The 16489-nt window shown below is 38.7% G+C and overlaps 1 protein-coding gene across 1 annotated transcript in view; it reads left to right on the forward strand.

Annotated features, from left to right (window-relative positions):
• slc8a2b (solute carrier family 8 member 2b) overlaps positions 1-14622 on the forward strand; it is a gene marked incomplete at its 5' end in the record, with an annotated part of 43775 nt that extends 29153 nt beyond the window's left edge. Inside the window, 4 exons of the mRNA XM_035679638.1 lie at positions 258-382; positions 4082-4181; positions 6583-6858; positions 8105-14622. Of these exons, the coding sequence (XP_035535531.1) occupies positions 258-382; positions 4082-4181; positions 6583-6858; positions 8105-8481 (878 nt within the window). The remainder of the gene's footprint in view (positions 1-257; positions 383-4081; positions 4182-6582; positions 6859-8104) is intronic.
• Positions 14623-16489: the final 1867 nt, after the last annotated feature.

The following is a 16489-nucleotide window of genomic DNA, read 5'->3' on the forward strand; positions in this document are numbered from 1 at the left end:
ACACACACACACACACACATATCGTCCATCTGTCATCTTCTCATGTCCCTCTCCCCCGCTGTGTGAGAACATGCACACATCAACTCATGTGTTGATGCGCACAAGTGATGTATTGCAGCTCTAAATAAAACGCTGACTCACAATCTATTATTGATGGAGGTAGAAATATCTGCGACATTCAGTCTGCACTTACTGTTTGTGTCCTTATTGTTTCCTTCACATCACCTCTCCCTGCTCTCCCTCCCTTCTTCCCACAGAGGGGGCAGAGGGGCAGATGAGCTCTGAGGAGGAGGAGGCCCGGAGGATAGCTGAGATGGGGAAGCCCATCCTGGGAGAGCACAGCCGCCTGGAGGTGGTCATCGAGGAGTCCTATGAGTTCAAGGTGCACCATTTATTCTTTTATTTTCCTCACGAAATTTCCTCTGGAAGAACAACACTTTCTTTGTGTTTCCTGCTGTAAAAAGACATTTGCAGCTGCTCCCAGTGTGACGTGCAGGTTGGCAGTAGCTGCCAATAAATGTGTTGATGATTTATTGATGGTAGCCCATAGCAGCTTTAAAGTTTATTACTCAGATCTGATTTAAATCTAATTAAAAATAATAAAAAGATAAGAACTGGCAAAGAATGTTACATTTATAAAGCAGTAGTTTAATAGCAAAGATTTCTAAACACCCAAAATGGAAGACTTCATATGTACAGTATGTAATTCAAAGGCTGTCCAAGTAATATTTAAGTATTTCTCTCCAAAAGCTAAAAAAGCAGAGCAGGAATGTTGACACCTGTTGTCCTGCACTGTGGACTGTGTAACTGTTTTTTTCTGGGCATGTTATATAATCCACCTTTACACTCTCTCTCACACCAGTGAACCCGGGGCCTAAAGCTTTCAGCGGGCAGGTCTAATATAGGTTTGAATTATTGAAAATGCACAAGTTGCCCTTGATACCGCAGCTAGCTCGAGGCATGCAGAATTCAAACTCTCATGGCATACACAGAGCACCGCTACAAATGCCTTTCAGGCTTCCGCTGCATTCCCCTGTGCACGAGGAGCTACATCAGAGGAAGTGGACTGTGAGCAATCCAAATATTTGAATTGGGTTCAGGTGGATTTTAAGCAAATAAAAGCAGCCGCCACCACATTGGCCAATACCCACAGCCTGCCACTCTAAGTAATTAAATGGGTTTAGTTTACTGGCAAGTCTCAATTCACAAACGATTCAAACACAGAAGGATGTTACATTGCTAATCCATCTGTTTTAATTGCTCTTAATTGCTCTTATTCTTAATTAAAGTAACGTTTCAGTTCTCTCATGTGTAGTTGACTTTTGGTGAACTACATAATATGCAGTTTTACCAGAGGTAGTGAGAGTATTTTATGCCTCAGAGTCTGAGTGAAATACACAGCGTAAATTATTTAAACATCAACAAGCACTGTAACTCATTTCATAGGCATTAATGTATGTAATTGAAGCTGTGGGTGTTTCACAAGTTTCAAAAGCCCAGAAATCATGAAACTCACTCAAACATACAGTAAATAACATCAGTGTTTTGTTTCTCTTTTGTCACAATAACCAGTGAATGCTGCACTGTAAATAACGTTAAGCTGGTTCAACTTAAGAATTTAAGTTAATTTGCTGCCTTAGAAGATGAATGGATGAATGAAAGACTGAAGAAGCAGCTGAGGTCGAAACATTTGTTTATCATTCATTATTCATTTGTTTGGTCTTCTTTGACTTAAGTTAACTGAACTTGAGAAAACATGTTCACTAAGCTTAATAGTTGGACCAACAACTGTTCGATCACACTGATGAACTTTACAAACAACTTTGATTTCCTTCTATATTTTTCTCAGTTTGAAGATTCAGTTCTCCATTTCATACACAGTAGTTACAGCTGCTGCTCCTTTTAAAACTACAGCACTGGCACAAAGACAGTATGTGGAACTGTGAGTGTAAGTTAGAGACTGAATTCAACACTGACCTTCATCGTGTTTCACAGCCATGACTTAACTTAAAATGTAAAATGTAAAGACACACAGAAGGTTTTTTATCATATATGTTTTCTTTAAACTATATAAAAGAAACTTCTCAGGAGAGTTTTAACTCTCAAACAATGCATGCTGGGAGCTCTGTTAATATGCTGATCATGTTCTTTTAGAAACTTCATTTAATGACGCACTGCGTGAGTCCTGTCTGTCTCCAGCTGTCCTATCAAATAAAGGCATAAAAGTTAAATAAAAAAAAGGGCACAAGAGGGTTTATATACATTCCTGAGAAATGTACACACACACACACACACACACATACACACACACACACACACAAAATAATGAATTATCACAAAATATTTGAGAATAAAAAGATGGAAACAAAGGAATAAAACACTTCTTCACTATCAGCCAATTAAAAACAGATTCGTGGATTGTTAAAATGGTGGATTATTAAACAAACATCAACAGAACAGATAAATGAGAGCCGGTCGTCCCGTCGTCACTCAAAACACAGTCCACTAAAATTCAATATTCTCATCCTGCATTTGATTACAAAGTCAATTGACCCCGTGTGCACATATAATTGGCCTTGTCTGTTGTGATTTGTGGTTAGTGAGAACCAGCTCAGGGAATAATGCAATTCAGTATGATTGGCATTTAGATGCAGTACACAGGAGATCAATGTGAGTGGACTGAGACGCTCTGCTTGCTGTGAGCACAAATAAATGAATAGGAGAGCAATGACGGGCCTGTTTCTGACTGACATAGCTGGAGTGTGTGTGTGTGTGTGTGTGTGTGTGTGTGTGGGTTTGTTTTGGCTCATTTTTGGATTTGTAGTTAAACTTTCTGAGGTATATTTCCCCGAAATGTAAAAACACAGCAAAGCAAAAATCAATATCTATAAATCAATATATGCAGATGTTTTTATCATTGACGTATGGACACTGCTGTCTGTACTTTGAAGATATTTAAAGGTTTAGTTGGCCCTGTTTACAAAAACACCACTGCAGTATAAATGGAGGGTGTTGCACTGAAATGGTGGCAGGCGTCTCAGCGGATGGGAAACTCAAATCCTCTGCAAATAAAACAAAAAATCAATACGGCTGGAGAGAGCAGGTGGAACACATGGAAGAAAATATCTGTGCTTGTGCTTTGGTTTAACTTACACTGTGAGTTTATTCTTCTTTTGAATCTCTTGTGATGTTGTTGGCTGCCTGTAATCTCCTGTTCCCTCAACTCACAATAGAGGTTCTTAACTTTTTTGGTTACATCAGACCGCGGACTGTATTTAATAGGATGTTCATTTTTCTGATGAGTTCAGGTAACTTAAGTATTCGAAGCTATAAAAAGTCCCTGGCCCCCAGGTTGAAAACCCCTTGTTCATAATGTGTTGATAACAAATAGTCCGACACACAACCGTCTGAACAGATTGAACAAATGTGATATAACTTAGTGAATAATTAGTGAGCTTTAGAGCTGGTAGGTGGATTTTGTTTTCCCCTCTTTCCAGTCTTTATGCTAAGCTAAGTTAACTGTAGTTTCATTTTTAACACACAGATATGAGAGTAGTGTTGATCATCTTCTTATTCTCCGCCAGAAAAGTGAGTAAGCGTGTTTTCCCAAAAAGGTCAAAATCGAAGCAGCAGAGGCCGAGATATCTAAAAAAAAAAAAAAACTAAAGATCTCAACTAAAGATTTCAGTTCTCTAAGCCAAAGTGGGTTTTCTCAAGGAGTTGAGAAATCTCCCTCCAGAAGAACATTTATTGACTGCAATAAGGCAAAAAAAATCAGTAATAAAGCAGTAACATAAGATAAAAACAATAACAAAAATGCAGATAAGACATGTAAAAACTGTCCTACTATTAATAAAACTTTATTTTACAGATTGAAAAGTGATTTCTAACTGATTCTCCAATTATAATTTGATATGTTTGAAGTTTAAACTAATGTTGTTTCAGATATGTTGTGTGATGGACAGTCACAGCCCACTCTGCGGCCCGACCAGCACAGCTAACAAGCCCAGTCACACCTGAGTGCCTCTGTCACCTGTCCCCAGCTGTAAGTGTTTGCTAATGTTGTGCTTCTGATTGGCAGAGCACCGTTGACAAGCTCATTAAGAAGACCAATTTGGCGCTGGTGATCGGCACGCACTCCTGGAGGGAACAGTTTGTGGAGGCGGTCACTGTCAGTGCAGGTGAGCTCTGTGTGTGTGTGTGAGAGAGAGTAGACATATTACTGCAGTGAACAAAAAGCCGTCACATGGAGACCTTTTAGCGACAGACTCTTAAAGGGATAGTTCAGGGTTTTTTTAAGTGGGTAGAGAATACGCTGACTATGGATAAGTGCCTCATACAACCCCATTAAAAAATATAAACTATCCCTTTAACAACTTCTTTAGGTGTGATTAACGTTTCACTGGTTTGTACAGATTTATTACTTGAGGTTTATATTTTAGTTATAAGTGTATTAATTTCAGTTTCATCCTCCATCATGTAAACCAGCACTTCAAGTGTCCTAACATTCTTTTAAATAATCAATTTGTTTTATTTATTTATTTATTAATAAATTATTTTATAAAAAGCCAGATGTAGCGCCTGTTTTTTTTCAAAATATCAAAATTTAAATAATAGCTGTCGTGTTATAATTAGAGTCCTGACCTTGTTATCTTGACTGACAATGAATAAAATCAGTTGGTAAACAAAAGACTGAACTTTAAAATTTCTACCACATCAGTACAATTGGTCTGTCTTTCTGTCTGATTATGAGTTTTACTATATTTTCATATATAGAGACATGTCTCTTCTTGTACCTCAAAGTTTTTTATATGTCTAACTCTTACAACATACAATTCACCGGACCTTCATTTCACACTGACGTGACTGAAAACTGATACAGAGCAGATTGACTAAGGCTGCGTTTCTTAAACCCCTCTGTCACATACAAGTAACTTACAGGGTTTGATGTTATTGCAGGATATACTATATATGGAAGCTGTTTAGCATTCCTTACTACTGCCCACCTGATGTCTAGACCAGTATTGAACGAGGTCTCTATAGCACACACAGAAAGTCAGCTCGGCCAATTAAAATACTAAATGCTTGCCAGCCTGATCATTTTAAACAAGTGGAGGAAAATTGTTTTTTTAAGATGAGAACATGGAGTTTATTAAAATAAAAAGCAGTTTACAATAACTCTCTGGGCTTCCTCTTCTCCGACGCTCTTATCCTCTGAGAAGCCTCAGTCGTCTGTAGTTTCACTTGCAAGGACCACACCATTAAGATGTGTTTAAATAATTTATTAAGACAGTGAACGAGGCTTGAATACTTGTATCTGGAACCAGCCGTCGGCCTAGAGAAGGAAGGAGAGGAAGAAATAAGAGAAAGAAAAGGGTTGTGGGGGTACGATACGAGAGTGACAAAAGAGGGGGGGTGTGAGGAGGGTATTTATAGGGATGCCAGAAGAGGCTCTGCTTATAGCTTCAAAAAGGGGAAGTTTGGAGTTCAGTGCCTTGCTCAGTGGGTCTTTGGCAGTGCTGACACTGCTACCGGCTGTAATACCGTCCCCTGTGTCTGCGGTAGCTCTCTGACAAAATTCCAGTTGATTACCTCAAGTGTTGTTGGAGGAAACCCACAAAGACAAGTCTCCAATGAAAGTAATAAATGAACTCAACAGTGTCATTTGCAGTGGGGAAATGGTTCGTGAATTAAAGGGACTGCCAACTTAGTATTCAGGGAAGTTAATATTCACATAAAAAGATGCTAGAATCAGTCAAAGACAAAACAACACAAGACTAGTGTTTTTTGAAGTAAAGATGCAAATACAACATTATACCATAAAGTATCAGGTATCTATTTACACTGTGCCCCCGACCCCAACCTGTGAAACTAAACCTTCCCCCCTGAATGTACAACAGTCCAAAAACAAATAAAATCACAGATTATTTCTCCCTGAAGGGCAACAAACCGCCTGAGCTTGGTGTAACTTGGTCCATTGAGTCAATAAAGCTCATTATCAGCAGATGTAAAAGCCTTTGAGCTACTGTATATGTACTGACTCACAGAGCGCTCTCCTTATGTACCTTAAAAAAACAACATGGCATCTCATTGTGTCACAAAATTAGGAAAATATCAATTATGCAACAGGTCCACTGGCAGTCATTAGGGAATAATGTTCAAACACATGAGCAGAGACGCAGTCGGCCGTCACATTGAACCAGTGTTTTGATTTAATGGTGAATAGTTGGTGGGTGTCGGATTTGTGATTCAAGTCCACCACCTAGTGAAAATAACAGTTCACTACAGACTGTAATAATTCCACTACAGCATCAATCATGCAAGTCCAAACACTTGTTGTGAAAACACTTAAAAGTATGTACATTTAACCTGTAGATAACCCCTGAAAATGGTGTTTGTATTGTATTATCATTGTATTGCTTTAATGTAATGTACATGAAACCTGTCAGTCTTGCAGCCGCTGTGTCAGTGTGTGCTGTGAACTTGTTCAGAGATGTTTCTGTACATGTTTAAAAAGGCTGTTCTGGCTCTAATCTTCTATATGATGTTGTTTAATGTTCCTCCTGTTTGTTCTCCTCTCAGGCGACGGCGATGATGATGAGGAAGGCCGTGAGGAGCGCCTTCCATCTTGTTACGACTACGTCATGCATTTCCTCACCGTCTTCTGGAAGGTTCTGTTTGCCTGCGTCCCGCCTACAGAGTACTGGAACGGCTGGGCCTGCTTCTTAGTCTCCATCAGCGTCATCGGCCTCCTCACCGCCGTCATCGGAGACTTGGCGTCACACTTCGGCTGCACCGTGGGGCTCCGGGACACTGTGACCGCTGTGGTGTTTGTGGCATTGGGAACTTCTATTCCAGGTGAGTGACAGGACGTGTAGAAGTGTGGAAGGTAACATGAGATTAGCAAAACTTGTATGTCCTCTTATTTCCTCATAAATCCAATCAATCTATTAATAAAGGATTCAATCACACCACAAGTAACGGGCGTGTCTAGCAACTACTTTGCATTTAGATATCCCCAGACGACTGGCAGACATTGACCCTGGCACACTGAGACCCGTTTGTCAAGAAATTCAAATTCCATTCAATGAGATTTAAATTTAAATTTACATGAGAAAGAGGATTCTCTGGTGAATAACACATGTAAGGCTGTGAGTGTGGTATCTCCGAAACCTTCCCCTACCTGGAAGCAAACTGGCCTTCCACGTGCCACTGTATCTCTTGTTTGACCACTTTCTCAAAACTTTTCATCACCAAGAGGGTGAAATTTGGCCATTCAGGACTTTTGAGTTTTCTTCCTTTTCCACTGACAACATGTTTTCACATTTAGGAACTGTTTTGTTGTTGACTGATTAAAAACACCACTTAATTGTATATTTGGCCACTATAATGCTGTCTGATCCAGGGCTCTTTTACCTTCTGTTTAAAACCCTTTGTAACACTATCTTCACTGGTGTCAGTAGACTATTACATGCAGGGAGACTATATTTCTTATTGTGTAGTCCTGCAGTTGTCATTCCAAACATACTTCAGGTCACAACTAAAGTTGGACATCATTATCATCATCCATCCATCCAATTATAGTATAAGCAGTTTACTCTCTGCCTCTTAAAAGTTTTTTTTTACCTGGAGAAAAGTTCTTAAGGTCGTTATTTTTCAAGTTGTAGTTTCTGCATCTGTGTGGGTGCAAGCATGGACTGATTATACGACAGCGGGCCCTGGCACAGACTCACCTCCTTTATAGGAGCACACCAAGATTGAAAGAGACACTGTGTCCCTTTGTAGTCGTTTTGTGTCTCCTTGTGGTAGTTTTGTGTATCTGTTGTTGTTTTGTGTATGTTTGTGTTACTTTTGTGTTTCCTTGTAGTTGTTTTATGTCTCTTTGTGGTCATATGATTGACTTTCCCAAATAAATTGTTGACAGTAACGTCAAACTAGGCCCATTCAGTCATCCAACCATTTCTGTCCACAAGGGTTTGGGTCATCTGTCCATGTCTGTGAGTAATGTATCTGTATCAGCGTCTTTATTTTAGACTTTATTCTGGAGCTTTGAGCGTGCTTGAGTTGTATGATTTACTCTCTCCACCTCTTTCTCTCATTCCAGACACCTTTGCTAGCAAAGTGGCCGCCATGCAGGACCAGCACGCTGATGCGTGCATTGGTAACGTCACCGGTAGCAATGCCGTTAACGTGTTCCTGGGGATCGGCGTGGCGTGGTCAGTGGCTGCAATCTACTGGAGAATCAAAGGACAGGAGTTCAGGGTTGACCCAGGGTCGCTGGCCTTCTCCGTCACACTCTTCACCATCTTTGCTTTCATCTGCATGGGGGTGCTACTGTTCAGACGCCGACCCTCCATCGGCGGAGAGCTCGGCGGCCCAAGGGTGGCACGCATCCTGACCAGTCTGCTGTTCCTGGGTCTGTGGTTCCTGTACATCCTCTTCTCCAGCCTGGAGGCCTACTGCCACATCCCCGGCTTTTAAAAAGGAGATGAAGAAAGTTCTGGAAGAACATTGCACAGCAACACATACATATACTTTAACACTATACAGTCCACAGTTTGACATGAAACAAGTATAAGATTCTTCTGTTTAATAGGACTCACTGCAGCCTGGAGGTGTCCTGGTCTTTGATGCAAGGATACTGAAATACTTCAGATACATGTTCACACACACACACACACACACTTTATGTACGCATGTGTAAACAGGTCATAACAAACACGCACACACAGTTACAGGCATGATAAAGGGCGAAAGGAAGTGTTTGAAGGGAGAGAAATGTGAATACAAAAGGTTGCTGCAGCAAGCAGAGAGAAGATGGAGAGAAAAAAGGAAGTGAAGTTGTCATTCTAGAGGTGAGAAGAGGGTCAGGTCAGCCGCTGGAGGGCTGCTTCATTCTGGGGCATGGAAGGTTTCTTTTAAAGTCAGGTGGGTATAGGTTGGGTTGGAGAAGCTGTCTGGTAGGATCAGACGACGAGGATGGGACAGAAACGTGTGCACACCGGACAGAATATATTCATGTGAGTTGCACTGAAGGAACAACGTCTTTGTTTGTTTGTCCCTCCCACCTCTCGTCTGTATCACCAACTTTACTGGTACAGCTTCATGTGTCTTCACTGACGAGGTGGAGCGCTGTGTGAAAAAATGAGTGGAATGTTTACAATAACAATAACATTAACGTTTGTTTACTACAGGAAGTTCTCATAAAGTGGTGATTCTTGTCTAACACTGTATAGAAGGCGGTTCTCCACACGCGCTGTAAATAGTAAAAACCGGTGTATATAGACAGTAGTGTTTTCAGTAGAAAGACAGTGATGCCTGCAACTGAAAAAGTCAGAGAGGGCGCGAAAAAATATTCCCTCAGATTGTGTGGCTACTATTCGGTACAGAAAGTCAAATTACAGCAAAAACAGTCTGTCTTCTGCCCGAAAAGTTTCAATGGTTTTAAAATTCATGCACAGGCTGGAGTGTCACTGATCCCAAACATTAGATAATACAGTTTAATAAGAGTGGAATTAATGATGATTTTGGCAACAGAGATTAAAGTCTTACCTAGCCAAACAAATGGAAGCTGCACTGGTGAAATGAAAGTGGCAAAAAGTTTTTAAAGATCCATAACTCCCCAGCATCCTACGTTCCAATCAGATGTGTCTTTATTGGATGGTTTCCATGGTAACCACAGCCCCTCTGACAAAGGTTTGTATATCAAACGGAGGCATTATTTTCTGCATGTATAGCCAGATATGGAGCATCTTCACATAAATCACATATATACTATGTAAAAGAGAAATCCTGTAAATTAAATCCCTGCATTCGTGCGTCTGCTCAGTGAACTCATCTGGTTCTTGATATTAAATCGTCCTGTTTAAATCTGTGTGTGTGTAGGCAGACAGGAAGAAGGAGAGGTGTTTGGTCCAGTGGATAATCTGGGAGGAACCAAAAAAAAAACATTTTCCTCCTCAGAGGGACCAAATATGTGCTCACACTCAAAACACACGTGGGAACTTTGTTCGATTCTTGTTGCTCCATCCAGACGGACTGAGATCTGAGTGCAGACACTAAACTGCAGTCCGTCATCACTGGTTCATTGTGGGTAGTGACAGACTAATCCATTAGTGTGGCATGTATCCTAACAGACTAATCCATTACCGTTAGTGACAGCAGCATGGTCAGACAAACATGCATGGATGGTCGAACAAGACTTAACAGTGTTAGTTTACTTTCAAGAGTGAAATACAGAGTAAATTACAGTGAAATCATTAAAAACAGATTCCACTCACCAACATTCAATCTGAAGCATGTTGATTAGGATGCATGATCCTAAACTGCACATAAATTGGTATGTAGGTTGCTAGTCTACATCACACCGATGCTTCAGATAGCACACATACAATGCCTTAAGGAAAACTCTCGATTAAAAACCTAGTATTCAAGCTTCAGCTGTACAAACTGTCCAGGCTGCACTTTATTTGGTGTAACGAAAACATACTGTGTTGTGTTTTTATTTTTTCCTTAGTTGACAAACTATTAGTGTGCAATACATGAAAGGCGAGTCACTGAAGGAAAACTATGAACTGTCTGAAGTTCAAATGTAACACTGGATCCAGCTGAAACCACCATTCATCTGTGCTTAGAGCACAACAGAAGTACCAGATATGCTAAAAATGACTTCCCATTTTAATGGAAAGTCTGCACATTGTTTAACAGAGCTAACTAAGGTCTATCGTCCACTGTTCTCCAGACTTTGTTTACAGTCTGTAGGTCAACAGCAGACAGGACCACAGAGAAGCTGTAGGAGCATTATAGGTCTAAATCAGACAGTTTGTGTAATCATAGTACCATAGCATAGGAAAACACATTAGAAAACACTGCCCTTTAAGGCATGTATGTGTTGCTCAGTATTGCATGGCAGAGTTGGAACATACAGTACAATGTTCACAAGCTAACGAAACAACTGGCTGCTAAACAGACAGTGAAAATCAACTAGAATGCACAACTAGAGAGCTTCAAACCAGTGACGCACACTGAGCTGTATGCAGACACCCTCTGATTTGCTGTGACATTTACACACAGACATTTCTTCCTTCCAACATTGAGATGCATGAAGCTAAAAAGTCAGTGCTGAAAATAATGTCATAACAAATGCAGAGAGCCGTGTGCGACATTATAGTATGATAATTAAGTTAACTATTAGCTTAGAGTAGAAGCTTAAAGAATCCGTCATCCTTTTTCTACCCGAGGAAGAATTTATCATGTTGAGACACCGCAGTCGACGTTATTATTGCTGCAATATTCACTGCCTAATATGAGTCGCATTAAATATATTTCTGTGAGGACGTCGTACTTTGTGCTGCAGGTGTGTTACAAACACTTCACCCACAAATGATAATAAGTGCTATACAAGTGGAATTTGCTATTATACATGATAATATCAGAAGGAATCGATTAGTTTACCCTTAACTAACTATACTTTGTAAACTTTCTAAAACCAATTTTGTATCTTTTCCTTGCAGATATAGCCTAGATTTTTTTGTACTTCTACACAATGTTTAGAATAGTATTAATATATACAGTTGGTAGTGTAGATTACATCGTTACTGAATTTAGTGGATTAGATTTTGATATATTTCCACAGTGAGGAAGCTCCCCTTTAAACGACTCAAACAATGTAGTGTATCCTAACCAGACATCCCAAATAATTTACTGAAGTTCCTTGTCTGCTGACTTGTTTGTGTCTATGTTACTTATGTATATTTCTTCTCATAAGATAATTTATTTAGATATTTATTTATTTACAAGAAGATTATTTATCTATGGATAAGCTGTGCCGCAGGACCTTGAGGCGAGCAGTTTAGTTCAAGGAGCGTGGTTTCTATGTGCAATACAGAATAAAATTAAAACACATCTTAGTTTGTTAGTAGGTTTGACAAGAGGTCTTTTACTGCTGCAGTGTTCGTGTAACCCTCTGCCAACGTACATTTCTTCATTCAGTTCCCTTGAAGGAGGAGTTTTTGAGTGTAAGTAGCATGTTTACATGAAGAAACAGTGTGGAACATTGCCAGTGTAATTGTCAGTCTCGGGTTGTCGTGAGCTAAAGAGGGACTCTGTAGATATTAGTGGTGGCCGTGAGGCAGGTCAGTGGTGTGTGAGGTTGTAACAGTAGTTTCACTGTAGTCAACTCACTAAACCACAAGGTGGGACCAAGATTGCATATCACACACCCACACACACACCCAGAACTGCTGAACTCTTGTGTAATCGATGACTGGGTACGAAATGATCACCACCAGCGGGTACAGAATGGATCAGCTCAGATGATGTGCCCAGCGTTGTCCCAGCAGACGTGACCCAGGTGTGGCTCAGCACCCAAAAGCAGAACTGTCTACAATGTTCGGACAATGTTCCATGTTTCCATGAACTTCTGTACTAACTGTCAGGCTTCGGCCTTTGCTGTTCTGTAGCTAGATGTGATGCCTCCCCATCCAGCCTCTCCTCCTCACCCGCGCCTCCCCAGTGTGTGTCTGTGTTTGCTTCCCCTCCGTGTTCCTCTGCAGATGCATGATGAGTCCCAGTGTACATGTGTTAGCAGCATGGTCTACTGTGATGGACGCCTATCGGCGCATTTTATCGGGTTGATTCCCCACAGTTCGAATCCCAAACACCAGAAGCTCTTTGTGAAATAAAATAAGCAAGTGGCACACACAGACACAACCACGACTCCGTACAGATATACTGAAGAAACACACACACACAGACACACACACACACACACACAGCATTTATGGATTCAGTGTCTACTGCTTATTTGTTTTGTTACCTTTAGAAGCTGTGAAAAGAGAGTGTGCTCTGTTGTTTCCGCAACGAGCAACATCCCAGGTCATCCTTTTGTTTGTTGGTGTACAATATTTCTGTGTCTGTGTAAGTGTTCCCCCTCTTCTTCTTCTCCTTCTTCTTCCTCTCTTCCTTCTTCTTACTCCTCTTCTCCTCCTCCCATTTACTCCTTCCCCGGTCTTGCTCTTCAATGTGTCTCTGTGAAGTTTTTTCCTGTGATGAAAATTTCTCTCTCTGCCTGAACCTTTGTAGGGAAATAATGACTGAGTTACTACAATATCTTGTGATAGAAATATACATTTATTCAATACTGTAATACATTATTAACTGAAGATGATATTTAAGTTTTTTTATGAAATGAAGAAAAGAAAATTCTTAGAAAAAAATGGCAACCTGTTTTTAAAAAAACGGCATGAGGTGTAATGTGTTACCGAAAGAAAATGAAGGTCTTTAATCAAGTGAAGTTGACCTTATTGGAATATAGTTCATTTATTTTCAAGGCGTAATGTGTCTGAGTCATTATTTCTGCTCTAAATGAGAATACATCAGTCAAACACAACATGGACGGAGTATGAGGGAACAGACCAAGAGACATTTAACAGGTTACTCTCTAAAGTTCTGTTTAAAATGGCTGTTGGCTGACTGCACTGTGCAGGAAAAAATAAACTTTTCAAAAATACAATGAATGCACTGGACTTTGTAAGAGCAGGATAAAAAAAAAAAGATTAGGACTTCCTACTTCTGACCTTCTGAACTTAGGACCCCTAACCTGTGCCCATTGAGTAATCCATCTATTAAACACATAACCACATACACACATCAGGATCAAAACACACAAGAACGTGCTTTAAATTGATCCCAATACATATATACATACATACATATTTATTATTCTGTGATACTTTGAAATAAATCAGTTGGTCAATAGACAGAACATTTATTGGCAACCGTTTTAATAATAATGGATTTTCATTTATCAAGCCAAAACATTCTTTGGTTTCAGCTTCTCTCAAATGCGATGTGCTGCTTTCTGCCACAGACTCCCACAGATGACCATACATCCTTCCAGCTCAGGAATAGAGCAAAACCACATCAGGCACAATAACAGGATAAAGATTTATACATATAATTACTGACAAACTGTAACAGACTGGTTTTGGTTTGTGAGGGAAAAGCCATGCACAGGTAAAAAGCTTTGGTGTAGAGATGCAGAGAGGTGCAGTAAAGCAAAGTAAAGCTGGTCGGTGGACACTTCACACGCCACACACACTACACACACTCTTCTCAACACTCAACACACACACACACATACACACAGAGTGCAGCAACAGCTCTGATCACTGTTGCTCATGGCATGTAGAAAAGTTAAATGTGATGGTCTGTACTTCATTATGAGGTTGATGTATCCCTATAAGCACACATAATAGACAGAGTTTGTCATGTTGAATATTGAGCTGCTTTGAGCAACTGTGTGTGTCCAGCTCAGCTAACCATTATACTTAATGGAAACATCACTTAAAACATGCTTTAAAGGTTGCAAAAACATGAGAAACAATGAGAAATGAGAATATGTTTGCTGGGTACTTTCATAATACAGTGATTAAATTCACACAGTCACAGATTAATTCATCTTGAAACGGTCTTTTTGATTATTTTGTGGTTGTCACATTTACAAACAATAACTTCACATTGTTTAGTGGGAAAAATACAGGTACATATTCATACTTAAGATCTATACATAATGTACATTTTGTTTTCAAACTGGAGTTGTGTGTTGTGTAATGCATTCCAATAAACAGCTGAGTAATAATGAGTGTTTACTGTCATCCACTGGTCACTGATCACTTCACTGTACATTGAAAGTGTTCACTGGAAGTGGTAGTATACTATCATGTGTGTTTTGAGGCTTATTTGGTGAATTTAATGTGTTGCAGTTCTTGATGACTGAAAGTTCACTACAACAGAAAAACCAAGCGAATGACAGCAATAACAAACAAAAAGGAAAATTGAATAGAAACAGTAATGAACATTTACAACATTTTACTAACTTTTATAGAGTATTAGGCTACCTCTTTGAATATGCAGAAAATATAGGAATATCGTTTAAAAAATGACAATTGTGTGTAATTATTTTGCCAAAATAATTAAATGATTAATCCCAAACTCTGCTTTCTTGTCCTTCAGTTGGGGACCAAACTTTTCATATGTTTCAGAATACTTTTTATTGGATAATTTATAATGAACAAAGTACAAATATTAAAAATCTAAATTAAACCTTTGGTAAGTACGGAAGCGTATTGCATTCCAGTTTAAAAAAAAAAAAAAAAAATTTTTCTGAAGTAAATTTATTTTTTTGGTTTGTTTTTTTGAATATTTTGTTTCCGTTTTTCTGAGTTAATTTTTTTCTGATTATCGAGATACCTTCGAACTCCTGCGAGAACGCTGCCAAACCCTGCACAGTGACTCCAAAGATCTGCAGGGTGTACTGCGTGGCAGTCGACAAAAAGCTAATCGCCTAATAACCATCTAATATGAACTTAAGAACAGGGACCTGATCTTCCAGTGGTTCCTTTAAACCGAGATCCCAAAGTAAAAACTTCAAATGAAAACTTAAACAAGCGCGGTTTACTTGGTTCCAATTAAAATCGAGCTCTTCAATAAAGGAAATAATGTGTTCTATTGTTTCAAAATGTTTCTGCTAAACTCAAGCAAAAACAAAAAAAAAAAAATTATCCGAAAAACAGCCAAAAAATTACTCCAAAAAACAGAAAAAAAAGAAAATTACTCTTGAAAGAAAACCAACGCATAAAATACATTGACTCTTGAAAAAACAGACAAAAATAAATATTAACAGAAAAACACAAAAATAATTACTCTGAAAAAACGGGAAACAAAAAATTACTCTGAAAAAACCCAACCATCAAAAATTAAATTACTCAGAAAAAACAAGACAAAAAAAAAATTCAACTCCGAAAAAGAACCAAATATATGACTCTAAATAAACAGAAAAAAAATTAAGCTCTTTGAAAAACCAACCATAAAAAAATAAATTACTCCCTGAAAAAAGAAAACAAAATAAATTACTCGAGAAAAGAATCACACATAATTACTCGGAAAAAACTAGAAACAAAAAAAAAATTCAGAAAAACAACGCAAATAATTATCTGAAAAGAACAGAAAAAAAGAATGACTCTGAAAACCAACCCTAAAAAATAAATTTTACTGCTTTGAAAAAACAGAAAAAAAAAAAGACTGCTTGGAAATAAACGCCAACGGCCTAAAAAATAAATTTACTCTGAAAACACAAATTTAATTTATCTCTAAATAAACCAGGAAACAAAATTACTCTGAAAAAACAGACAAATAAATAAATATTCAAAAGAAAAAACACAAATTAATCTACTCCTTTGAAAAACAGAAAAACAGAAAAAAAAATTACTCTGAAAAACCAACCATAAAAAAAAATTACTCGGAAAAACAGACAAAAAAATTACTCCGAAAAACACAAATAATTACTCAGAAAAACACAAATAATTACTCTAAATAACAGAAAAAAAATTACTCTGAAAAACCAACCATAAAAATAAATTACTCCGAAAAAAGTAAGTCAAAAAGTAAGTCAAAGTCAAAAAAATGACTCAGAAAAACACAAATAATT

The sequence above is a fragment of the Morone saxatilis genome, unplaced genomic scaffold (genome assembly GCF_004916995.1).
Source record: "Morone saxatilis isolate NCDOM2014 unplaced genomic scaffold, NCSU_SB_2.0 Contig8, whole genome shotgun sequence".
NCBI classification, from domain to species: domain Eukaryota; kingdom Metazoa; phylum Chordata; class Actinopteri; family Moronidae; genus Morone; species Morone saxatilis.